The following is a 27,434-nucleotide window of genomic DNA, read 5'->3' as shown; positions in this document are numbered from 1 at the left end:
CATACATTCTTTTCTAAAGATACTGCCATAACTGTGAAGTTCAACGACGATTCTGAGTACTTCAGTGACGGCTAGGAATTGCAGCTCATTTTTCTTGCGAATCCTTTTTTGGCATTCACGTCTTACATAAGAATAGAAGTGAGACGTAAGGCCAGCATTCATTGAACAGCCATCAGGATTTAATCGACCGACTGAGGGTAACAACAGCTCACGCACTTTTTCAAGAATAATCTTGTTTCCTTATAATAATCTTTCGATATGATACCGTCCAAAACACATCCAAGATGTATTTCAGTCAGAATCATATCCTTCAATATTAGAACTATTTTCTTAAATGGTTCACAAACACACACACACACACACACTGGAATTTGAACCTGTAATTAGTATTCGAGCATGCATATAACCATTTCGTAGCTTTCAATCGGTATCTATCATCATTATTTGGGCCGCAGAGAATTGGATAGGATAATACTGTCTGCAAGTTTGTACATACTATATAATTATGGTTATAGCAGTGTATAGCCATAGATTGGCTGCGACTCCTTCATCGTAACAGTAAGCAACAATGCAATTTAAATATTCGCAGTTCTCCCACTCTAAAAAAATCCACCACGTATTTTAATTCGAAATTTTAATAAGTTGCTGAATAAAAAGTAGTCTGCGACGATTGTAGCTTTACTACCACACTCATTAGGCTAGTCTCGTCCTTTCCCCGACAATTCAATAGCCAAACCTACTCCGCGCTCAATCCCAATGGAAGTGGTTCGGCGCGCCGTGGTGGCCCGCCGCAACTAATTTTTCCCATTTCAGACGTTTTCAAAATTTTTCCGCTCCACGCTTTCGACGCATTCAATTACGAAAGAGGAACGCGATTAACGCCACCCGACGCTTATTTTTTTTCCAATGCTACGCTTTTCCTCCATTCCCCTCCCTGGATGTTCAATTTGAGAGATAATAAAAACTTCATTAGAGATTGCCGCTGATTACGGCTGGTACGCTTGTTTGAATGAGGCTTGATCGGACACTGAAGTAAGTCTGAATGGATTCATAGCGAATATTTAAGACAAAAAAATCTCAACACCTTGCAGGCAAAACTTTCCGTCAAAATAAGAGAAGGCGTAAAGTGATTGAATTAAATAGTTCTGTCTCTAAAGGAAAAAAATAAAAATTACACTTTATCTTGAGGCTATAATTCTCAATAAATATTATATTTTGCATAGAAAAAAATTATTGGCATCAAAATTCATTTCGAAATATTATTCTCACAGAAAGCCAAATTTCTCCCATAGGAATGTCTTCACTACTCTTGGCAGTGTAAGCTTAACCCGTTTATACTTAGTTTCGTAAGTAAATAGTACGAAAATTGAATCTAAGAAGAATTTTATTTTAAAACTCATCAAATCAGTCTCTAATTGATTAAAAAATCAAATGAAACCCCAGTATGAGTGTAATCTTGAATAAGAACTCTAACGTATACGTAGTGAAACTTTACTAATCTACAACAATTCAAATATCAGCCTATTTAAATACACGAGCTATCCAGGAAGTAACTTACGTTTCCATGTAGCGAACTAAGTAGTGGGGGGAGCCGAATGTTTACTGTATTGACACACACTAGTGATAAGGTTTTTACAGGCAATTAATTTAAATCCTGCTGACATCCATCGGCAAATTTGAGAAGCGCGCCGATTGTGATAATTGATAGTGTTGTGCATCAGTGGTGTTATTAGTTTAAGAGTGAATGGTTAACTTTCCACGATTTCCAAGACCTGGCAATCCGTCAGTACATCTGTCCCAACGCTGGACCGGCCACTATGGCCCTCATCGTGAACGTTGGTGGGGCCATTTTTAAACTAAATGCACCACTGCCTCACCCCGCCTTCACTCATTATTTCGTCTCCGTACATTTCACTAGGTTGCCTATGATTTTCAATCGGTTTGTGGCTTTTTGCCATAAAACATAATCACAGATCGCACTTCACAACTCGTGGGATTTTCTATTGCCGCTAACATTTTTACAGTTTGCAGTGAGCAAAGTAGAAGAACTGCAGTCTGCACGTTACCACAGTAGGATGTGTACTGAGTGTAGGGACGTTTTGACACTATAGTGTTGGCTCTATCCCTACCCATCGCAACGCTAGGCCGAAACGTAAGTTACTTTCTTGACAGCCCTCGTATTTTGTTCCCAGTGGGTTTCTATGGTCAATATATGATTACGGAATCCATTATTAACACAGTCCTATGCTTATGTGCCCATTTTTATTTGTTAGCGCTCCTCTATTTCGTATAAACCTCAACCAGCTAACCATATAATATTTGGCGAGTCGAGCATAATGAACTCGGGTATTATATAAGTTTTCTCTTATAATTAAAGAGCCCCGATTCAATTGCATCATTAACTTAATTCTTGTATGTGACCACTTCAATGTTTTAATTACACGTCATATGGACAAAGGCTATCATTAAATCCTCAATCATTAACCGTGCGCGAAATTTCTATTTAAATGTATCGCATATAACGATACGTTACGAAAAGTGGTGAGTAGGATCAACCCCATAAATTACACATACACACCGCTCTCGCGAATATGTAATTTTTGGCTTAATTAAATGGGATTCGAAGTGTAAGGCAAAAGATAATCGCAATATATTTTACAGACTTTGATGCCTCCAAGTTTTTTTTGCATATACGATTGTAAACCGTACCAAAGTCCAGTGACACTGTTGTAAAACGAACACATTTCAACCGCTAAGTCACAAACTGCCCTAGCTTTAATCCCAGGGTTGAAATTTCCTATTTTCTGTTTTCCCTGAATTAAGGATTAATTACACTACAGAAAAACACAGCTCAGAGAAGCAAAAGGAAAGTATTCCTGAATAACTATTGGCAAAAAACACCGTTGACGCATGGGAAGTTATAATGGGAATTGGATTGTTTTAGCTACCGGCAAAGTCCTTATCGGACCCTTCATTCAATTAATTAAATTCCATTTGGAGACATCTTTACCAGTTCTCACAACAATTCGATCGAAAGTCTACGTTCGGGTTAACTGCCGGGCTCATTAATTGCTCGGACTAACGGGTTATGCTCGTTTGTCAAAAGGGGCGTTATGCGTCAAAACTACGACCGACACATTATTTAGCGTAACACATAGCCATTGACCCGCAAATCTACCCCACTGGCGAAAAGGTGAGATCACTGCGTCTCGTGTTGAGTACAAATGAGAGTGAAGGGTAGGAAACACAAGCGTATGGTTTCCCAGATTACTTTCCTATGCACACTTAAAATAACGCAACCTCAGACTGGTGGTTTCTGGGGACTTAGCTGGGTTTCATAGCCCGAGACCCTTACTTCGAGAGCCGAGCGTTCCGCACAAAAGGAGACTCCACAACCCTTAAGGACTAGGGGTAAAAAAAAGACGTACGACGTCCGAGGGGAGACGGAATCCGACGGTTGAGGACAAGTTTAGCAGGGAGGTCGGGGTTCTTGGTTTTCTAAAAGTTAAATCCTAACGCCTACCTACGGTAGTTACTTTTATAAAATCGGAGTTCTTACACTTCCTGTGCCATTTTTAAGGGTATTTTTTTCTAAATAATACTAATATTCCCAACAAGAACGAGAAACCAATCCACACAATTTAAATTCAACTCCTGTTATCTCTGTGTAATACTAATATTATTTAATCATTATGGCATGAGAAAAATTATGGGAAATTTTAAATGAGAAGAAAATTTTATAAGAACGTTTCTTCAATAAATTACAAATTTCAGAAAATTATATTAAATTTTACGGTTTCAGGGGGGAGGGGCCGTCGGTAAATTATACAAATTTTAATAGGAAGTCCTCTACAAAATCCGAGGAAGGGGTAGGAGCGAAATAAGTAAAGGGGATGAGTGGTTTCAAATTGAGAACGCAAAATGAATAGAAGAATAATATTAATGAATAGAATAATGCAAAATATTATGAAGAAATGTATATACTTATTTCAAATATACCAACCACTTGTTAAATGTATTTTATAAAATGTTTATACAAGATAATTAATAGGATTATTAGCATTAGAGAGAAAGATTCACTTCGTAACCTAAGAGTAGGCTTTTATTGACAGGTCGTACCCCGAAAGGAAACAGCGTGAAGGGCGTAAATTTTATCAGATATTTTTAGTTTTCGATGAAAGATTCAATGATGAATATGCAAGAAGTACGAGTCCTTGAAGATCCTCCTTCAAAACCCACCTCTACAACGTAGACTACACATATGGAAATTTATTGAACGCTTTAAATTGCTTTGCGCAGGTATAACTCCCATCCACCAAGCCAACACTTAATTTTAGGGAGAGATGTACTACGTCCATCCCCTACTTCTCAGATTCCCTTTCAATCGCGCACGTGGTCTCTACATAAGCATTTCTTCTCCTATGGTGTTGTGACGACCGCCCTTGCGGGGCGAGGGAAGGGGAGGTGCGTGTCACCGAGACCGACTTTAAGGGGTTGCGCGTCGTATGGGTAGAGGGGAAGAAAAGACCCATGGGGGCGGGGGAGAGAGTAGCCAGGGGTGGAGGGAAGGGAAAGGGGGTCGAAAGGCGAAGTGCTGCTCTTATGTCAAGTCCACCCCTCTCCCGAAAGCACACACGCACCCCACGTTGCCCGCGTGCGTACGCGGGTGTGTACACATGACCCTCCACCTCTTGTCCGTCCCCCCAGGCCACATTACCAACCCCCTTCCAGACCCCTCCTTATAAAGCCGCATTATTGGCTCTCCCACCCTCCGCGCTGTCGAGTCAAAACCTGGGTGGGAGGCAAGGACGACGATGGCAGGCCGCTATGGAAAGGGTTGACGACGCGTGATAGCGCCCGCACATCTGGCAACGTCGGATACGGCGAAGGGAATAGAGGAGGGGTTGGGGGAAAAGGATGGGGGGAATATGGAGAGCGGGGATTGGGGGGGGGGAAGAGATTGCGCGATCCGAACGCGGAACACGCGCGAATGCAACGAGGGCGAGAGAGTCAGCGGAGATGAAGCTGCCCTCGAAGTACTCCCGCAGCCTCCTCGCTCCTTCCCCCTTTCTCACGCACGCAATCCCCCCCCACTCCCCATCTCTTTCAACCTCCTGCACTCGAGGGGTTACACCGCATCCCGGAGGAGCGTAAATACCGCGTGCAGTGTACACATCACGCAGCGGAGCCCGCACGGTGCATCTCCATGCGCCGCGGGCCACTCAAAATAAGTATCGGCGGGCCGGATCGAGAATCCAACTCGTCCTCCCGCGAGAATATTTTCCTGCACGTGAACTGAGCAAACATGAAATGTTATATTTTCATATCGTGCCCTTTTCTTTTTTTCGCCGACAGAGCACGTAATCAGCTTAACCTTCTCGCGAGCTCCAAGCAAAAAATAAAACCCTCCCTCATACACATACGATTCCCTGAGAGCCTTTTCTCGGGCCGGACTGAATGACTTTCCGTCCTGGTGCCGTAAGCTGCGGGATTCTGCTTACAAAGAAAACCAACCACCTTCCTCGGCTCGTTTAATGGATGATACCGTCCTCAGAGGATTATTGTTTTTTTTTCATTACCTTCTACCGAAAGTATAGTATAAAATTTACACGAAGCATAATACTTCTTGTTACATGTTCTTAGAACATATTGATGCCGAATACCTTGAGCTCATCTATTATAACCTTCTATTAGGAGTCTCTTTAAGACCCTTAAAATCGCACCTGGCATTTTTAAAATGTCAGCGATATGGTGATGCATCGGCATCATATCAATTATCCCAGTATTATGTGACCTCAAGGTCGACAGAAGGTAATGATGATATAGTATATATAATGTCACTTTTGCTTAATATAATTTTTTTTGTTGATATACCTGATAATTATCGCCACCTAATTGTACTTGTATCATCGCCAACTCGATATTTATCAACAGTATGAAATGGAAAGTGAATAGGTAATTCACAGTCCTACCTGCCGGGTCGGAGTACGCTCACAGATAAGTCGGGCACCATTTCAAACAAAGGTGGGGTACTCCATCCCTCACACCTAAGGCGTACTTCTCAGGCGTTCCCAAGAGAAACTTCCCCGCGATCCGCCGGAAAGTCTGACAAGAATGCGCCTCGTCAGATTTCTACATGAGTATCACAGTGAAACCTGTCAAAAGCGTGTCGCGAAGAACTATGAGGTATCTACGGAACAAGCTCACAATACATTTAATACAATGGAAGAATGATCTTGCAGAAAATAAAAAAAACATCAAATGCTATAAATAAATTTAAGGAAACTATCATTTTCCATTAAACATGTTAATCTTACAGCCCAGAGAAATTAAAACATTTAACTTGGTCAGGTGGTGTACAAACGATAACGACTGGACGCTCGAACCATAATACCTTAAACTCAACCTCAATACCTCATTCCAACCGTCATAATACCTCGACACCCGTTTTGAGATATTTCTTCCGCCTTCATCGGATACAAACCCAACTCGCTCATCCAAGAAAAGTACGCCAATGTTTACCATAAGCGTCTCGCGGCTTTCATCTATCGGATGGGGTGCTTCCTTGAGAAGAAGGAGATCAAATTACATTGACATTGTAATATTTCCAGCATTGACAGGTATCTTCCTAACCCAGGATTCGCGTTTGTGAAGTTTTACTACTGCAGTAGTGTTCTTCGTCAGCTAAGAGCATATCGAATCCTAAAAACTCGGAATAATAAAATCCCAGCACGTAGCAACAAAGCACCAATGCCAGAAGCAGAATTCAAATCGGCGACCTAAGGATCAGTCGGCGAGCATATTCTCCAACAGAGTTACTCAGGTTGGCACACGATTTTCGCATCTGAAAGGCGGTGGTATTTATTCGCTTCTATACGTCATTTCAATAAAAGTTGTCAGTTTTAATTTTCCCCAAGAATACGAGCAAAGGATCGTATAATGCAATCTGATAAACGTACCTTTCCTGCTCTGAGCGCTTATGCGTTTCCTACATGAATTCATGAATAATAAATTAAAATTCCTTCTGCATGTAATGGGGTAGGATCGATATAACGTCTACCCAGAAGGCAATTATTATTAAACTTCAGAATAACCCAGTAACTACCAAAATTGAATCGACTAATTTTTTAGCGAGAACACTAAAGTGGATTATATACCCACGTGATGAGCTTTTTTGAACATCGTTTGCATTGGGAAAGAAAAAAAAATAGTATTCTGGTATAGATAAATATTAGGCAAACTACATTTTGCTCCTTAAAAAATATTGCTTGCGAGATATAAGCTTGAAAGTTGAATGATAAAACTTATTGAGCCAGAGGTTATTCTGATAAAAAATATTATTGTGGACTAGTGCCATCTATTAGTCCTTATATGAACCATTTGCAGACTCTCTCGGGTATATCAAAATCGGCGGTGAATATGTATTTATCAAAATTGGCGGTGATAATTTAAGCAACTGTATTAAAACATAATAATATCGAATTAGCATAAAATTCCTCTTCTATTTAGGTTGTAACTCCCAATAATGTACGCAACACTGCTTCGCTGGCAAGCAATTGACAGCACTTTATTTCATTACCAAGTACTATTCAATTTATCAATATATAATTTAGGATACTAAATAGTAATATTTATCCTCTTTTAGCTCAGTTCATATTAATTTTTAATAACAAATTTCTCTCAATTGTCTGCCCGAACTTAACTCTGGTTTTAATGAAATATTTTTCCATGGAAGTCGCCATTGATGCCACTGATGCACCAAGAAAAGTATCAGTTTCAGTTACCAGTATTTTGACATTTTTTACGGGATTTCTACAGAATTTTATATTTTATTATACGATGTCTGTTCAAAAAGTATCGTGACTATTGTGTTTTTTCACATATTATTTATTTATTCATGAATATCTATTTTGTCCTCTTCAAATTAATCCCCATTAGATATTATACACTTGTGCCAACTTTTTTTCCAATCCTCAAAGCACTTCAAAAATCATTTTTTGTGATCTTGTTCAGCTCCTCCTTCGATGCAGTCTTTATCTCGTCAATCGTAGCGTAGCATCGTCCTTTCATGGGCCTCTTCAGTTTTGGGAACAAGAAAAAGTCACTGGGGTCCAGATCTGGGGAATACCGTAGCTGCGGCATCATTAGTGTGTTGTTTTTGGCCATAATTTCGCGCACAAGTAACGATGTGTGAGCAGGGGCGTTGTCATGGTGCAAAAGCCAATTTTGATTCACCACAAATCCGGGCGTTTGTGGCGGATTGCTTTGCGCAAATTGCGCATAACTTGCATGTAATATTCCTTATTTACCGTTCTGTGGCAAGAACTCATGATGCACCATGCCCCTGGCAACGAAGAAAACTGTAAGCTAAACTTTCACATTCGACCGAACTTGGCGCGCTGTTTTTCAGTCTTGGCTCGTGCTGCAGCTTCCACTGGGATGATTGTCTTCATAACCATAAACCTATGATTCGTCACCAGTTATGACCCTCGGGAACATTTGAGTCGTCGCGGACAGAGTCCAACACCTCATTAGCAATGCTAATTTGTTGCTGTTTTCGGTCGAAATTGAGCAATATTGGTACGTAATTCGCGGCGACCCGCGTCATGCCCAAATCTTGGTAAAAATCGAATGGCAAACGATATGTTTAGGTCCTCAGCAACTTCTCTAACAGTGATTCGACGATTGGCCGATATTTTCTTCACTTCATCAATGCTTTCGTCTGTTGATACATGCTCGGGCGTCCGACACGCTCTTCGTCGTTCACATCTTCCTGGCTCCCTGAAAACGTTTTGTACCACCGATAAACGTTGCCTCGGTCCAAGGTAGCTTCTTCACATTCCACAGTCAACATTCGGAATGCGTCCGCGCACTTAATTTCGTTTTTCACACAAAATTTGCTACAGATTCTTGGATCAATTTTTTGGAACAGGCAAAAATCGAAGACAAGCCAAAACACGTCCCAGCAAAACAGCCGTCAAAAATTAACTGAAAATTCAAAATGGCCGAACTTTTCGGCATAAGTGAGAGACATGAGTACCAACATAACGCCACAAAAAAATCGAACATCAAATATACGTAAAAGGCGAAAATTCAAAATTCACGATACTTTTTGAACAGATCTCGTATCTACATATATAATATATTTATATATGTATATATAATTTTATTAATTATTTTAATTGTGCGTATATATATAATTATTGTTAATATTGATATTCTACCGGTGAACGCACACTTTGAAAGGACTAATACTATTGTATAACGATACACTTACTTGCCTCTCCTAGTGAAAAGCACAACTTGACATCAGACACCACAAAGTCCCTCTTCAATTCCGTTTACCTCTCTCTTCCCTTCATTTCATGCAAAGTGCTTATCCTATTCGGTCTACTTCCTCGCCTAACCTTCTCCACACTATCATAGTCTTCGACGTATCCCGTTGCCAACCACAACGCCCTGAATCCATCTTCCCCGTCTCCTTTGGATTTCTCGTTTGTTTTCTTTTCTATCCACTTCACTATTTCCGTTCTTCTCCACACCCATATTTCAAAAGGAAAAATTGATATCTTTAAAGCGTGAGGTGATAAAAAATCTCATTCTGTCATCGTCATCATATACAGATCAAAGAAAAGGAAGGGTCACTTATTTCCATACATTTTTGAACATTTTATCATAAATTGTTTCTTTAAAATTGATATAATTAATGTAAATTACACAATATTGTAAATCCGCAAGGAGATCATTCCAACACCAAATTTGTGAATATTTGGCAACTCACACTCAGAGAATTTTACCGAAACGATATCGGAATTTCCAGTATTTCAAGTGAAAAAGCAGAATTATACAGAATTGTGAAAAGATAAACAATTATCTGTGAAGTTCTCAAGATTAGATTATTTGGTAAACACCTTATGCGCGTCTCACTCTTGAGATAATTTAAGCCATATCTCTCTGCCGCAATGCTCTTTCCTCAGCTTAATTTTCACGTGAGGAAGTTTAGTGCCGTTGAGTACTTGTGCCCGGTTATCTTAAACAAGCAGATATTAACGCCGCTTGCAAGTAAATATGTAAACATGCGAATGCATTCAATTATAGTTTTTTTCGCATAACGCGGAATGGGTATCATCATCCCTTAACTATTCCATTACTCAATATATACGCTCGACTACAATATCTCTTAAAAGCAAGTAAATAAAGGTAGAATGAAGGGTACAAGAAAGTTTTGTAATACCCCTATTAGCTGCTACGCTTCAATTCCAATCTAAACCTCGTTTCTCCCGCCTTACCTCTGCAGCTCCTCATAGATCCTAGCACTACTCAAGTCGTTTCAGAAACCTAATCTTATCCCTCCTCTTACCCACACTTTCTTTCTCCTCGTAATATAACTGCCTCCTGCCTAAAATCACATACATGGCTTGTACAAAAAGTATCAGGAAAAGTTTCGGAAAATTAGATTTATTTCGCATATTGCTACAATGCATCTAAATGCTACGAAGTACATCCTTTCAGCGTCGGCGCGCTTTTGCCAACGGCTTTTCCATTACTCATAGGTTCTCTTGTACGCGGATTCTGGAAGGTCCCGAAGGGCACGCGTGGTCGCTTCTTTCACGGCACTTGAGGTCCCATGGTGGTGTCCTTGGAGAAAGGATTTCACTTTTGGGAATGGCAAATAGTAAGCTGGTGCCAAGCTGTATGGGGGTTATGGAATCGTCACGATGTTGTTGCAATAGGTATTTGTAAGCAGACACTCGCCTATGCTCTTGGTCGTTCGTCCTAAAACCTTCGGGACGAGTTTAACGCAGATCTTTCACATCGCCAAATCTTTAGTGATAATCTTGTGCACTGTCATCTTATCAACGCCAATAAGATCTATAATCATGCGCACACTTAACCGACGGTCTGAATTCACCACTTAACGCACACGCCAGGAAAAAATTGTTGCCAATAGTTTTTATACAAACCTTGAATATATATTAGTTTGCCTCTTTGAATTCCTACTACCATTTTCCCCGATTTCTCCACTTAATATAAAATTATTTCGTGTGCCTGTGTACATATCGTCACCATTTTATCCATACGTCAAGATAGTCATATCTAAATAGCTTCCATCATACGTTCAGCCTAGTTCCTCGTAAAAACGTTCCTGGATCAATATTACTATCATTGAGTCTACCGTGTCTGACACACAGACTAACTACCGCTACATTTCTTAGTCTCAGCTATCGAAAACCTGATTCCACACTAATAAACTGTTCTTCAATCCTCATGCATTTTATCTCCCTTCAATCCGCCCATCATGTCTATCCTTTTCCTTCCTTTTCCGAAGCAATCCAATACATTAACAATTTGTATTAGTTGATATGGGGTTCAAGGTAATTTACACCAAACTAAAATGAAATTATAATTATGTAAAACCTTAAAAGTTACTGGGTGTGCCATTTGCGATGCAAGGGAGAAGTCCCTGTATCGATAGCAAAATATTTCAAGCCGATAGTTTCGAGTGAAGAATACAGATTTGTTGCCATATTTCCCACCTCAGCATCTTTTGCCGCAATGAACTTGGAATAACGAATTCATTAAAAATGTGACGACAATGGACTCAATTTCACTCAAGAGGCACCACCATCATTAGAATAATCAATCCGAGGGTTACTTTGATTGTAAAGTTAGAGCTTGCCTTACATTAGCTCTGCAAAGTATGAACTTCACATATCCGGCAGGTTTTTCTTTTTCTTTACCGTATACGGTTTTGAAGAATGTCCGAAATAGGTAAAATCACATTCATATCTTACGTGAATTCACTATGATTGAAACTCGGAATTTCAATATCCGAATACTCTAAACCCTAGACCTCCTACCTGCTATCTCAAACTCAAGTAGTTCATACAAAAGTTATATTACTGAAGCATTGGTGATTGTATTTTATATGTATTCATTATTCTTATTTCTTCTTTTTACAAGCCGTTACTCGTAGCAAATGTGCTGCGTGTACTTACTCCCTTCTATCCCCTCTCTCTCTCACACACACACGCGTTCACAAATATTTATGTGCACATTTTCACTAAAGCAGAGGCAGAACAGTGAAGAAATAGACATTGACACGTCAAGTACAGACTTCATTCAAGTTCATCGAATGTTGACAGAAATATAGTATTCCGAACACTGTTTGAAATTCCTATGGAGTGTGGAAAGAGGCATGAAAGGAAGGAGGAAAGGTCTATTGCGGGGGCAACACAGTAATACTAATAATAATAGACATTATGCCTTGGTATGACGGCTCACCCTCTCTCTAATCTTTCATTTGACATCAAGACTTACTCATGATGCCCGCAGTGTTATATGCTATGTACTGCGATTGTTTTAACTGTGATAAGTTGCTCACAAAAAGCATAACTTCCGACCAACTTTCCTCTGTTTGCTGAAAATAACAAAGATCTCCTTATATCTGCGCTCGTTATATTTGAGTTTTATGAGAGAGTGCACTATGTCAAATACAATACCTATCTCATAGTTCTAATAAAACTAATATTATGCACAAAAATCTACCAAAAGAATATCCGTAGCTAAGACAATAAGAAGAACAAAGGGCGTGATAGTTAACAATTTGCTGTTTCCCCTGATGAAGACCTATTACCATATGGAGAATTCCCACGAAAAATATGTAAAATCATCGAAACTAGCAGATACTTTCCTTCTAAAAAATACTGAAATATTGATATTATTTGTGCTGAATCCTTATTAGTGAAAAGTCATATCATTATAAATCATCTTCATCACCGCTGACTTGAAACGATATCGTTCACTATAAAGGTGATTTCAAGTTTATACCGCGACCAATTAAACATGCAATTTGTCAGAGATTAAAGCTTAAAATTCCTTGAGTCAAACAACCAGGACAGCTGGATAAGAACAGCCGGCGTTTTTTACGCTCCTAAGCTAAGCCAAACCCATTAAAAAAATGTCTTTCGTTCTGCACTTGAACATGATTCCGTGGCAGTCACGCTCCCCCAACTTTTAGTCGCCGGAGAGAAAACAATAAGACAAAAGTTCAAGGTTGTGCGAACACCGGAATTGCGGCATGAATCACGCGCGATTGCCGTCTCGATGAATTTCAGCCTGCTTCGAGACGTTCCATGCTCAATGGTATTCTCGACTCTGCAATTAACCCGTGGAATACCGAGTGTGCAAACGCTGTATCCAGTACGCGACTGCTTTGGCAATTCGGGGTAAACACCCTGATTACACGCCAATACGACAAAATTAACAAGCACGCAATTGCGAGCATTCGAAACGACCAGAACTCATCTGATTGGTCAGTCGTAAAACAAAAATTCGGAAATATCTACCTCGTACATTTTTTTCAAAACACGACCTTCTACAATATAGATTCGCAAGAAATCCATATTAATACTCAATACTATGAACAATATTGCGGGATAACGCGATCCCATAAAATGAACTAATTTCTTAGGCAAATTTCATGCTCGTTCATTGAAATAACTACCCAATATAGATTCCCTAAAACATCAACAGAACAATTAATTCTACGAGAACATTAACGAGGACTTAAGCTAATTCCTCGGAATGCTACTTTCATAAATATGAAGTATCCAATCACAGAACTGTACGATTACATCAGGTAATAAAAACACGATTGAAATTCAAAACGCTATCAAAATTAAGAAAGCGCACTGAAATGTTTAAATTGTGGAAAAATGAAACAATTTAATGTAATACGTATCAAATATTCTTGTCAAATTCAATGAGGAAACTATTGACTTCCACCTAGCCATCAGAGAGCTACCGCTGCAAGTATACGGGCGTTTGAATCTCCGGTTCAAATTCACCCCGTAAAGCTATCCAGCCCACCTTTCATGGAACAGATTCTACAACGCCCCTTAAATATTTGTCATACGCCACCACACTTTCATGTTCGAAAAATATTTTGGTTTGCAATCCTCAGTCTTTTGCATGTACCATCTAATATTCTCTAAACGAATTTTGAACTAATATTGAGCTCTTTTTGAATTAGTGGTTTCACAGAAACTAGATATCACTCCGACATACTGTGTCGAGTTCCACTACAAGAACCAGCGATTTTCGAGCACTAAGCAGAGCCTTTTTGAACATACCATTACGAGGAACAAACGTACATGCTTCCTTCGGAAAGGAAGTGAGCTCAACTAATAATTTTTATCATGATAATACCGTCCCGATTTTAATCGAGTTGATTCTGGTTCTTCGATCGATTTTAGGTCGCCTCCCCGAAGTACTACAATTTTAAGTGTATATACAAGTCCCATGAACTAGCAAGATGACTAATGCCAGATTCCGAACATGGCTTCGGTTGTAGCAAACGTTTAGTACCTAAATATTAATTATTTTAAGATAACGCCATCGATCAGAATATGATAAGCATATTTCACAGTTACTATGAACATTAATTTTGGCATTTTACTACTCCGATTCATATAACTTAATCCAATGATATCGGACGTAATTAGATTCTCGACCAGTTATGCTAAGGTCACTTAGAGGCAGTAGTTCCAAGCTTTGCTTTGCTATTAAATTATAAGACGTGTAATTATGCCATGGGTAGAGCGTCAAAAAGTGAAATAGCTTGATAAAAAGCTTAGACTTGCTAACATTCCATTCTTATCCACTTGATTCATTTCAGTAAAACTTCACACGACTGATCTACAGTGATAAAGTGCTCTTCTTTCAACTTAAATCTTAAAATAAATAAACTCATGGCGATTTTATTTTTATTATAACACTTACAAATTGGTAATTGGAGTGAATTAATTTTGAAGGTCTACCCTATAATTACTTACTTAAAATATGATAATGATAATTATTTATTACAGCAGGTTTTTTTGATTTCGTAAGGCATTACTTTTGTGAGACGTTCAAACAAATTTGGGAGCTGTATCCCCAAGTGCTGTCTCCATTGGCATAACATAAATCAAAATGTGTTACAGAGATGGGTCGCGGTCTAGTGGATGCACCATTTGATTACTGAAGCGGTGATCCCTTTTCACATCCATATCCATGCCTTTGGGCAACCACAATGAGTAAACCTAAGGTCACCGTTGATATCTGGAGAGTGATATAAGGAGCACATGTTTTCAATGCGTAACTCGGTCGCCGTGGTTTTGCACGAAGTGAGATTGTCCCATATAGTTGGTCATTCAAGCGTTCAGGTTCTGGTTTTCAGCGCAAGGATTTCAATCAAAAAGGCTGGTTTAATTATCCCCAGAGAAAAGAATTAAAAAAATGGAATTCTAGTAATCTCATTCAAGGGTAATTGAAAAGGTATGAGGTTCACAAGAAGTGTATGAAAACATCAAATTAAAATGAACTGAAACACGCAGGGACGCCGGATTCTGAGGATACAAAATTAAAGGATGAAATGCCACTGCTACTAATGAGGTGATTTTGTTTTTGTACATTAACACAGCAAGTATATAGTTCGCGAATGAAGAGTGGTATCAACCAAAAGGTGACCAACGGCACCCTAGTGCTATATCTTTTCCAGGGTCGTCGCAAGGTAAAAGAAACTAACAACTGCGAAGGTCACAGCGAAGTGCCGACTCTTGGCGAATCGTGCTTCGTAAGACACGGAATTCATAAGCGTTTGCTTTAAACGGCTACACTCATGAGCTGAGCGCATCCCATCAAGAAGGTACCCAACGAGTCATTCACTCGTGCATTACTCATGGTGAATCATTCCTGGACTATGGGCTTAATAAATATTGATGCAGCTCAACCTGCTCGCTCACGCAGGATGAAGTAGTCGCAGATAAGCATAGCCTTACCCACGGAATAACCAATGCGGAATGCCCGGAAAAATGGATGCTATACTAAGATGTGGTATGGGGTACTCTTAACTGTTATGGCATCTTTACTCGCTTGACGAACCATTTCCAATTCACCGATGGAATAAAGAAAATGAAGCCCAGTGGACAGATTGATACTAGAAATTACAGTTTATTGCTTTGAATCCATACGTAAATCAAGAAGAATATCATGTGATTCGATTCCAGTTGACAATCTTTTTCTGACATCTATCTGCCTCTGACCATGTTAAGCGAAATTACTTGCTAAGGATACTACAAATGACTACTTGTCGCATATTTCCAATAGTAATTCAAAACAGAAGGCGTTCCTGTCCTTTCTTCTTAGTCATACAGGTATGTTGTCTGTAATCACAAAGTGCCCATTAACCGTCAGAGGTTAAAAAACTTTTCTCTCGATGGCGAGGTTATCGGTACTCTAGACCGTTTATCACTTCTCAACTGCTGACAACAAATACTGATAAAACATTAAATTGACACTATATGTATCAAGCCGTGATATGTAGATAAGGAAGTTATCACAAGCTCGTCGCGATATCCGCAAAATAATTTGGAATTTGGGAAAACTTGCAACAACTCATCGGAAAAATGATAAATTCAACCCCAAAGAGATACTCGTACGTAGTTTTTATCTCCAATTCATCTCTTTCGGATTTGCGGATGATCAAGCTTTAGTCAGCCAGTGAACAACAGGGTTACAATAGTTGCTGAGAGCATTAGAAAATCAGTATTTTTAGAAATGGGATGGAGATATATCTAAACGAAAAAAAGCTATAATATTACCGAGGAGGATGAAGGCTAAGTTAAAATTTAAAATAGGAGGGCAAAAACTAGAGCAGGTGGGACAGTTAATCTATCTTGTAAGTTGCAATAAACTGCGGGAGATCCGCAATAGTAACCTTTTAACGGTGTAGTAGTAGTTTTTAGGGGAGACGACCGACAGCTACGGTCATTCGCGCCATAGGGGATGGACAGGAAAGGATGAAGGGAGGAGAGAAACCCGGCGTCGGCATTAGCCTACTCTTTACGAAAGGCGTCAAGGGGTCGGCAGTTTACGCCCCATCCTACGGACGGCGTACTCACTCAAAGTGCCCTCCACAAATCACCTCAAGTAGGGATCGAGATACCTCTGAAAAATATTCAACACCGCCGGGATTTGAACCCGCGCCCTCAGGGTGGGAAGCCAGTACGTTAGCCCCCGCACCATCTCGATTCCCCCTTTTAACAGAATGATCCGCTAATATGCCGGTCAAGGCGAATGATTTTTACACACTGTTGTTGCATTATCTTGTATGTGTTTTAGACCAAGATTCTCAAAGCAGTAGGAACATCAGAATATGAAATTCGTTGTGGGAAGATGCCTTTACAAAAAGGAGTGAGTTGAAGTTGGACGTTAAGTATGGAAATTAAGAAAAGATTGATAAAACCTTTGATAGATAGCGTATTTTTGTACGGCGCAGAAGCTTAGTCGTTGAAAAAAAGATGACAGGCTTAGAATGGACGCTTTTGAAATAATTATTTATTTCACGATTTAATTGGCCAAGAATAAGACTTCTAGTCTCCTCTTCCACCTAACCCTTGGAAATTACATTGAAGACAAATACATACACACCAAGGTAGGTGGAGAAGACCCACCTAGACAGTAATCGAACCCGTGCCCTCGGGGTTGGCAGTCGAGGAAGTTGCCCTGTCGCCACCGGGGCCGACGAAATATGGGAGTGGAGAAGAATGGGAAAGGCGAAATGGACGGAAAGGAATGGAGGGGGAGGAGAGAAAATTGTTTAGAGAAATCCAAATGGGATAGGACAGGTGGATGCTGAGCACTTTGACTGAAATATGGGTGAGGACGATAGGCAAGTGAGGTTGGGGAAGGCCAAATAAAGGGAGATAAAAAGTCCTCGGAATCGAAGAACAGTATAATGTTGAGAGGGTCTCAAGCTGTCTTTTTTGGAGGGAGCTTAGCAATGTATCGATGATCAGTCTGTGGCCACCCACAACCCAACTTAAAAATCAGACTATCAACCATCAAAAAAACTATCTCTCTGCATAAAAATTTACATAAAAACGGCGTCAAAGAAATGAAATCCTTAACTCCACATAAAAATGTTAATGCCACAGTCTTTAAGTGGATTACTGTACGACAGAAATGGAGGTCAGCTATGTGTTGGAATCTTAATCAGACAGTTGTTTATAATTCCTGAAAACAAACAGTGGACTAACAACAAGAAACGAAAATAATTTTTGTAAATATCATAAACCAGTGAGGTGACCAGTGAGGCGTAAATTTATATGATGTGATGAACGAAAGAGAGTCAGATACCTAAGTAATTAAACATCTGGGTTTTCCATTAGATCTACTATCACTCTAAAGAAAACATTTCGTCATACTTCATTTTGACCGTATAAAAATGATTTTAGCATTAATTCTGCAATAACGCCGGAAAAGTGACAATGTACACAACGACATACACGTGCCGCGATTAATGGTTACTGAATATAATACTACAATCAATACATTCAATACGGTTCGTACGATAATACCATAAGAAAATTACATTACTGATGCAAAACGAGTTACTTATTAGTGTGAAGCTTTTAAATCTTGAGATGATATGAACAAATTTATACATAAAATCCCCAAGGCAAATTGATATAGTAAGATGCCTGTGAGAACGTAGAAACCCATAAGCCCAAAGTCAATCAAGCAAGGTACCGAAAGGCGAAGAGCATCCGATTTGAAGGGAAGCGCATCGTAACTACCGGAAGGGTCTGGCCGTGGCATCTTACGGTTGTGGCATCGAAAGATTATTTATTATTTCGTACAGCTCCTCCTCTCAAGGGTAAAAAAATTCGAATCCGAAAGATTAATAGTAAGTGCTCGCCTGTAATTTTAGCTCTAAATTATGGAAGAGAGAGAATAGTCGTTTTAGGATTTCGAATTTCGCTGAAAGGACTAAATATTTTAAAAATAATGTGATTAGGCATCTCCTGCCTAGTCTCTTATTTCATTTTATTTAAAAAATCGTTTCTCCGGAAGAAACAAACTGGGAAAATTTTCCCTTCATTTTTATCTCAGAGCCAAATTATATTTTGCTTTTCACCTTAAAAGTAATCCAACGAAATTAAGAGGAAGAGCGTCCTCTTCTTTCAGCGTTTATCAATAAAATTGTTTGTGGCATTGATCCAAATATTTTGGTTTCAACTTTACCAAAGAGCCATTTCTATAATGAACTGCTATACTTTGTGATGTTTTTATATCTTAATGAAATTCGTTATTCATCACTCTTCAAACGCATGTGCACATCCTATCCCGGCAGTATACTCCTATTGCAATATATTCATTATTTTTCCCCAATTCCCTCTATTAAACGACTTTTCAAAACCTATGAAACAGGCAAATACGTCCTGATTGTATTCAATATCCCTCTCAATCAGTGCCCTCAGTACTGCAATAGCATCACCCGTGCCTCTCCCCTTCCTTAACCCAAACTGATTATCCCCTAAGTAATCATTTTCCCTGCTCTCCATCCTTTTGTTGATGATCCTGAGAATCACTTTATTATTATTAGGTAATCTAGCGGTTAGGGTAGGTTTTGGATGGACATAATTACTAATTAAATAGTTTGTGACCCCTAGCAAAACCCAACATCCTACTCTACATAAGGTCCCTCTTCATCTCTGCGTACTTTCTTCCTCCCTTCATCCCGTCCAACATCCCTAATCTGTTCCTTCACTTTCTTCGTTTGCCTAACCTTCTCCCCTCAATTACAGTCTGCTTATTAATTATTAAGCTCCATGTCAAAGTTTTAATGAGCCATTTCTTAACATCCTTACTCAACGTCCCCGTCATCAACTCCCTCCTCCTTATGAAAGCCTCTTCACCTAGCGTAATTCTTCTCCTTACGTCCCTACTACTTTGACCGTGTTGGTCCAAGACACTATCGAGATACGTAAACTGTTCTACCTGCTCTAGTTTTTGCCCTCCTATTTTAATGTTAAGCTTAGCCTTTTTCTTTCTGGAAAATCGCATAACCTTTGTTTTATTAATATTGATTCTCATCCCATACCTGTCGCACTGAATTTCCAACTCACTCAGCAATGCTTGCAGCCCCTTGGCTGACTGACAAACTAAAGCTTGGTCATCAGCAAACCTAACTGATTTTACGAATTCCCCGCCCACTTTCATTCCTACCTCCAGTTCTTCCCATGCCTCTTTGATCATTTCCTCTGCATACAGGTTGAACAGCAACGGTGATAATGGGCAACCCTGCCTTAAACCCCTTCCTAACACTGCCCAACCGGACTCCCCGTTTCCCACTCGCACCTGAGCAGTCTGAGACATGTACAGGTTGCGGATTAGCCTCCTTTCCCTCCAATATATTCCTATTTTCTGCGAAATACTCATTAGTATTTCCCAATTCACTCTATCAAACGCTTATATCATGATGTAGCCTTCACCTTCTTTCGGAATAGGAACTAAAACTGATCTCACAAAGTCTTCCGGCCAGATTCCCAAACCAAACTGACCATCCCCATTTGCCCTACTCTCTATCCTTTTGTTTATGATTCTGAGAACAAGCTGCGTGGGATATCAACCTCATATATATATATATATATATATATATATATATATATATATATATATATATATATATATATATAATGGAAGAATGTAAATACAGAATTAGGCAAAATAAAGTACAAAGATTTAAACAATAAATTGAGGCGGGCAACAAATAAAGCAAAAGAAGCATGGTGGAAGACGCAGTGCGAGGATATGGAAAGTCTGCAGAGGAAGGGTGAAATCGGTGCGCTGTACAGCAAAGTTAAATCTTTATCGGGAAGTAAGAAAGGAAGAGCTATGCTAACAGTTAGAGATAAGGCGGGTAGGGTAATAGTTGACGGAGGGAAGATCCAAGAGAGATGGAAGGAATACATAGAAGAACTGTACAGTAAAGAGCTTAGACCCACAAAGTTATACATAGAAAAGGAACATGACGTAGAGGAAGATAGCTTAGGTCCAGGCATACTAGACAATGAGATAGAAAGGGCATTAAGGAAGATGAAACTAAATAAGGCCGTGGGGGTGGATAACATTCCCGCGGAACTTTTAGAATGCTTAGGAAAATGTGGGAGGAAGAGGCTATATGGGCTGATCCGTAGTATTTATGATGAAGGAATCTGGCCGGAAGACTTTGTGAGATCAATTTTAGTTCCTATTCCGAAAGAAGGTGAAGGCTACATCATGTGAGGACTACAGGACGATAAGTTTGATATCCCACGCAGCTAAAGTTGTTCTCAGGATCATGAACAAAAGGATAGAGAGTAGGGAAAATGATTACTTAGGAGATGATCAGTTTGGGTTTACCTGTACATGTCTCAGACTGCTCAGGTGCGAGTGGGAAACGGGGAGTCCGGTTGGGCAGTGTTAGGAAGGGGTTTAAGGCAGGGTTGCCCATTATCACCGTTGCTGTTCAACCTGTATGCAGAGGAAATGATCAAAGAGGCATGGGAAGAACTGGAGGTAGGAATGAAAGTGGGCGGGGAATTCGTAAAATCAGTTAGGTTTGCTGATGACCAAGCTTTAGTTTGTCAGTCAGCCAAGGGGCTGCAAGCATTGCTGAGTGAGTTGGAAATTCAGTGCGACAGGTATGGGATGAGAATCAATATTAATAAAACAAAGGTTATGCGATTTTCCAGAAAGAAAAAGGCTAAGCTTAACATTAAAATAGGAGGGCAAAAACTAGAGCAGGTAGAACAGTTTAAGTATCTCGGTAGTGTCTTGGACCAACACGGTCAAAGTAGTAGGGACGTAAGGAGAAGAATTGCGCTAGGCAAAGAGGCTTTCGCAAGGAGGAGGGAGTTGATGACAGGGACTTTGAGTGAAGATGTTAAGAAAAGACTCGTAAAAACTTTGATATGGAGTGTAGCTATGTACGGTGCGGAAACGTGGTCATTGAAGCAGGAGGATAGACGTAGATTGGAGGCTTTTGAAATGTGGGGGTGGAGAAGAATGGAGAAGGTGAAATGAACAGAGAAGAAAACAAATGAGGAAGTACTTGGTATGGTGGGCGAAGAGAAGGGTTTGTTTGGAGCAATCCTATGGAGGCAGGAAAAGTGGATGAAGGGTGTATTGACCGGCAGTGGGATATTGACGACTGTAATAGAGGGGAAAATGTTAGGCAAACCAGGAAAGGGAGGGAACAGGATAGGGATGTTGGACGGTATGAAGGGAGGAAGAAAGTACTCAGAGATGAAGAGGGACCTGATAAAGAGTAGGATGATGGATTTTGTGTTTTGTTAGGAGTAATAAAATGTTTGTTTGGTAGTTGTATCCATCCAAAAACCTACCTTAACCGGTAGATTACCTTAAAAAAAAAAATATATATATATATATATATATATATATATATATATATATATATATTTATATATATATACATGTATGTATATATATATATATATATATATATATATATATTTCTATATATATTACAAACTTGAAGTGTTGGAAGGGCTTGTGCGTTCTCATGACCCCTATTTCTGATATATACGTATATGTACTAATACCTCCAGTTAGCACCTGCCCATTTCCTTCAAAACTTATTCTGCAAACTTTGTGTAATGGTATCTATCAATTTATAATGCATGAAATAATCAAAATTTTTAAGAAATATTTTTCAAGCATTCTCTTCATAGTCCCACCTTTTTCCCTCACATCTATCCAAATTAAACTTTTCGTTTCACGTTTACATCTTAATTCATCACCCTGAAAAACCACACAGTGTGGCGTTAAACTCTCGTATGTGACGTCGCGGACGTACGTATTGCCGCGCATGGCCCATGCGCACAAAGGTTTCCATTCTGTAACCTTTATCTCTCCGATGCACTGCGCCAATGGTCACCGCCCTAACTCCGCCGCCACCTTGGCGAGTGGATTGCTCCCATTTCCCCCGGAGTGGTTCCCGACCATTTGCGACAGAAACCCGCGTGAGACGTCAACTATGAAGTCGCTGCGGTCAAAAGTAATCTCCCGCTATCCTACAATGATTCCTACGACTCCACGGGACGTCGTATTCATTTGCTTGCGTGTTCAGCTCGCGGTTGTCGATCGACTGTCGTTAAGTCCGCTTGGCCACGGAGAAGAGCATCCATCAAAGACGAATTGGAAAGGATTCGACAGACAACGGATTGACAGCCACAGGGGAAGAAATTTCGCTTGCGTCTGCGAATATTCATGCTTCGACGAGTTGCAATAGCAACGGTTTTCTTCTTCTAAGAGCGGTGTACTCCCCGACGTCTTGTTGGGAAGAAACTCTGAGCATGGTGCATAAATGGCAACTCGTCATGCCGACGGCGCAGATTCAATGACTTGCAATGCAGGCATTGCTTTTCATGCAGATATTTCCGCGAATGTGCCACCCCGGGGATGTAAAGCATAACATTCCATAAAGTATCTTAATGCGTAGATCATTAAATCTCCTGGGTTGCAAATTTCATAACAGAATAATTAAAACTAATTAATTTTCTGCAAATTTCTGGACATCACACGCCCAACGGGCAACAAAATTATCTACTTACTGCTTCACTTAAAATGGGCCACCCGTCTGAGGGTTTCCATTATACAAGCCTGTAAGGACACCCAAAATCTCATTTAAAAACCTATACCTACAAAAAGGGAAGACCCTGAAGGTGGCTGAAAAGCGATAGTCTTATACTTGATAACATGAATGACACGCTAATATGAATTCTTGACTTTAAATTCAATACAATTCCTCTCCTTAGACTTAATTTGGAACCTCTCCTCTCATTCCAACACACGAATCCGATTACCCCGTTGAACTCTAATAAAAATCCAAATAACGTGAATCGATTCCAGGATTGCAATAACCTCTCAATACGCTCCCCTTGGAATTCAATACAAATATAGAATACTTGTATGTCGTTAAAATGCGAGAAACTTTCTCTCAATATTTAATCTTTGACTTCTTTAACGAGTAACCACAGCTATATATCATCTTTGGAGAAATTTATAGGGTGGAATATTTTATCCCTGTCCTTCATCTGGAATAATTACGTACTTAGTATATCTTGTTAGTCGCACACCAGTCCATAAACGTTTAGTGACTGGGGTCATTCTTAACTCGTATTTCATTTTTACGATCGATTATTATATCGTTTTACTGCCTTTAATTTACCGCACACGCGTCAAATAATTTGGTCAGCAATAGTCCTACGGAGGATCTCATTATCGTGGTGGCCAACACACTCGTATAAAGCCATTTCGAAGTCGAAGATTTTAGCGGTACTTAATATTACCGGCTGAATCCCATTTTTATTCCTAGTGAATAATATTTTCTTGAAATTTTGTAAAATATTTCAAAAGCAATCTTTAAAAAAAGCTTTCGTCAGATACGGATTTTAGCCGAACTGTAAATGAAATTTTAACACGTATTTCATACTTGTCACTTGACATTACTTTCTCCATTTTTTTTAACATTTCAGGACAAATTTAAATCTTCGACCTTTCGCTGTTACATGTAAGATCAATTATTACTGTGGCTGTCATGCTTGATTTGATTTAATTTTCAAAGATGGCGAATTTTTCATCGATAGACATTCAACAATCGAATGTCATGTGGAAAATAGTTCAAGTGCAGCAAACCTGTTCTCAAACAAAGTTGTTTCCCTACTTGCCCACCATGAGAGAGTAAATGATCTCAGCAGACCCGACTTGGTTGGCCCAGGGGGTGACGCACTCGTAATCTAAACCGAAGGTCGCGGGTTCGAACGACGCCGCGAGCTTGGAGCTGCGAAGTCAATATTTCTTTGTAACTGCGCAAAAAAATAATTGACCCCACCAAGAATAAGGAATTTTAAAAGTAAAAGATATCGTTTTTGTCATCGGTAACACGGATTCAAAAGTCACACGAACATCAAGAAAGAACCCGAAATTCTCTGATAGATAACCAAGTCCCCAGAATACCTGGTGAAGAAGGAAAAGACGACCGGCCCGAGCGGGGCTTGAGAATAAAACATTTTTTTCGTGCGAAATTTTTCCTCGCGGGAGATCGGCCGTATCTTGCGAGCGAAACGAGCTCCGCCCCGAAAGAGCGCCCGCTTCTTGTGAGAGAGCCCTTGGGGTCCCCTGGCACGGCCGACGAACGACTAGTGTCCTCCCCCCTCTGACCGGCCACCGAGTGAGAAAGAGAGAGGGCGCTGCTGCCGTCCCGGTACAACATAATATACACTTGGCACCGCCGCCCCCTCCCCTCCCCCCAGGCTCTTTCCATCCACCTCAACCCTCCCCCCTTCCTCACTCTCTCGTTGATCCCCCCCCAGAATCCACTCGTGCGGCAGCGCTCAACCGCTCCGGAGCGCCTCTTTCGTTGCCGTCTCGCGAGCGGACGCAAAGAACTCGCGACTTCGCCCCGTCACCGGAGAAAGGAAAGAAATTACTTGGGGGAGGTGGGAAATTAAGTGTTAACTACGGTCGAAGCTGACTATAATTGGGGGGTCTAGGTCAATATTCCGCCGCGCACCTCACGGCACATGCGACAAACTGGCGAAAATTGATGGAAACCGGCAGTAACAAGAAAAAAATTAACCACTACTTTTCCCTCACTATCAGAGGGCGGCATCGGAGGAAAAGGCAATCGACCGTATTCTCCGCGTGTTGGTTCCCACTTTCACACGATCAGCAACTGCCCCGCTCTCGGTTTCATAAGTCTAAAAAGTTAAGTGGTCGCAGTGAGTGCCGCTCCCCGGCATAATGCATACTCGACCCGTCGGAAGCACTGTTCGCGGAATGAAAATGCACTCCACACGCCGAACGAGTACAACTCGGAAGATTTACTATCCGAAAGAACCTTGCGGAAACAAAAGGCGAGACTCTCACCAAATGAAACATCACGGAATGGGGCAACGCGGAAACAATTGAGCAACTCTCATCAATGAAAATCTTAACTTCGATGAGTTCACCTCGAGTGAGAAAGAGTCGGGAAAAGAATTTTCAGCGGATAAAAACGAGCTTGGTTCAACGAAAATATTCGGCAAAAAATAAAAAATGCAGCTAATCGTGCAGAACGACACTGGGCCTTAAGAGCTGAAGCACCTAAACTAAAAGAATTCACTCTCACTTCGAGTGATTCAAAAACTGAAAATCGGCGCGAACACTCGAAGGAGACTTCATACCCCTTATGAAGAACCAAATTCTGTAGGACGCCGGTGAAAAAAAAGACGAAGAGCACTGACGGAAACGTGAAAAAAACTGCCTCCACGACAATGGAATGCAACCGAAAGGGGAACGGCCGGCTCGACCACCCTCTCCCTCCCTCCTTCTCCGTGCCTCCTCCGTCCACCTACCCCGCTTCACTCACTCGCTTTCTCTCCCACACACGCTAAGATCACAAAATACTCTCGATGAACGGCGTTGAAGCGCCGGTTTACCTAAGAAATGCAACTCTGTTCCTCCAACAACAATTCTCCGGCAGTCGTCGCCCCTCACCCAACATCAGTTCTGTCCCTCTACACTTCAACTGCGCGTTCTCCTCCGCGGGACATTAGTCGCATGGCCATATTTGGTGTTTTGAGACGGAAAAGTTGAAAAATGGACGTAGGTGAAAAAAATACCGTAAGAGATGACCAGAAATGTACAACTCACCGAAGTTGAATAAGGCCTGCAGCTGAGGCGAATTCCCTCTCTGTCCAGCCTCTCCCGAAGCAGCATCCTCAACTGGGGTCTCGGAATCCTCACCAACTCCGCCTTTCCCTCTTCGTACTCGTCTCTGTACCTCCCGATGTTGGAGACCACCACGCCTTCGACCGAGAGAGGGGACACCACCGAGGTGCCCCCGCAGGCAACCGCGGGGGACGGAGGATCCGACGGCCCCGCCCCCGCTGATGAGGCGGCTGCGGCCAAGCCATCGCATGGGTCGCCGACCCCACCGACGCCCGCGGGAGACAGGTCCCCTTCTCCCGCGGCCGCGGCCGCTGCGGCCTCTTCGAGGGTGAAGTACACGGAGGCCGCACCTTCCTCCCTGAGGGCCCTCACGGAGTGCAGGAGCCGGCTCCGGTGCGAGGGCTCAAACACGCCGATGGCGTCGAGGTCCGGGTCACCCACCTGCTTGCATATCTCGAGGTCGTCGTAACCGTTGTCGAGGAAGGATTCGGCGTAGCGTCCAAGTTGGAGTGACCGCAGCCACTCCGCCACGATGTTGCTCGCGGTGGTCGACATGACGGCGTCAACTGAGTCCTCTTCTTCCTCAGGGTCGTCGGGCGCGGAGGACGGCGATTCTTCGCAGGTCGTGCCGCCGACCGGCGTGTCGTCTCGGCTGCTCCGGAGGAAAGATAAAGGGGGCGGCGAGAAGAGCAAGGGGCCGCCCCCGGTGGGGGCCCTTGTGGGCCCAAGGGGGACCGAGAGGCACGTGATCGCGGCGTAGTCGACGACGGCGGCGAGGCGAGAGGCATTCCCGCCCCGCCGGCCCTGATCTTGTCGTCCTCCTACCTGAACTCCGCTTATTTTGTCGCCAACACACGACTTGGATGTATGGGGGGTGGAGGGTTGAAGGGAAA

The 27,434-nt window shown here is 41.3% G+C and overlaps 1 protein-coding gene across 1 annotated transcript; it reads right to left on the bottom strand.

Moving 5' to 3' along the window:
• Positions 1–15,018: 15,018 nt before the first annotated feature.
• Positions 15,019–27,096, bottom strand: LOC139686888 (sterile alpha motif domain-containing protein 5-like). The gene is made up of 2 exons (XM_071583964.1): positions 26,524–27,096; positions 15,019–15,102 (listed from the first exon to the last, which is right to left on the bottom strand). The coding sequence occupies exons 1-2, from the start codon at positions 27,094–27,096 to the stop codon at positions 15,019–15,021; spliced, it is 657 nt and encodes a 218-aa protein (XP_071440065.1).
• Positions 27,097–27,434: the final 338 nt, after the last annotated feature.

The sequence above is a fragment of the Hetaerina americana genome, unplaced genomic scaffold, assembly GCF_022747635.1.
Source record: "Hetaerina americana unplaced genomic scaffold, ioHetAmer1.1.p SCAF_15, whole genome shotgun sequence".
NCBI classification, from domain to species: Eukaryota; Metazoa; Arthropoda; class Insecta; order Odonata; family Calopterygidae; genus Hetaerina; species Hetaerina americana.
This window is presented reverse-complemented; position numbering and strand designations above follow the sequence as displayed.

What these genes read in the sequence shown, in the direction of transcription:
- LOC139686888 (XM_071583964.1), bottom strand. Translation starts at nt 27,096, where the DNA reads ATGTCGACCACCGCGAGCAACATCGTGGCGGAGTGGCTGCGGTCACTC. An exon ending in GCAGGCCTTATTCAACTTCG is followed by an intron (nt 15,103 to 26,523) that starts GTGAGTTGTACA and finishes ATCACTCTCCAG; the next exon opens with ATATCAACGGTGACCTTAGG.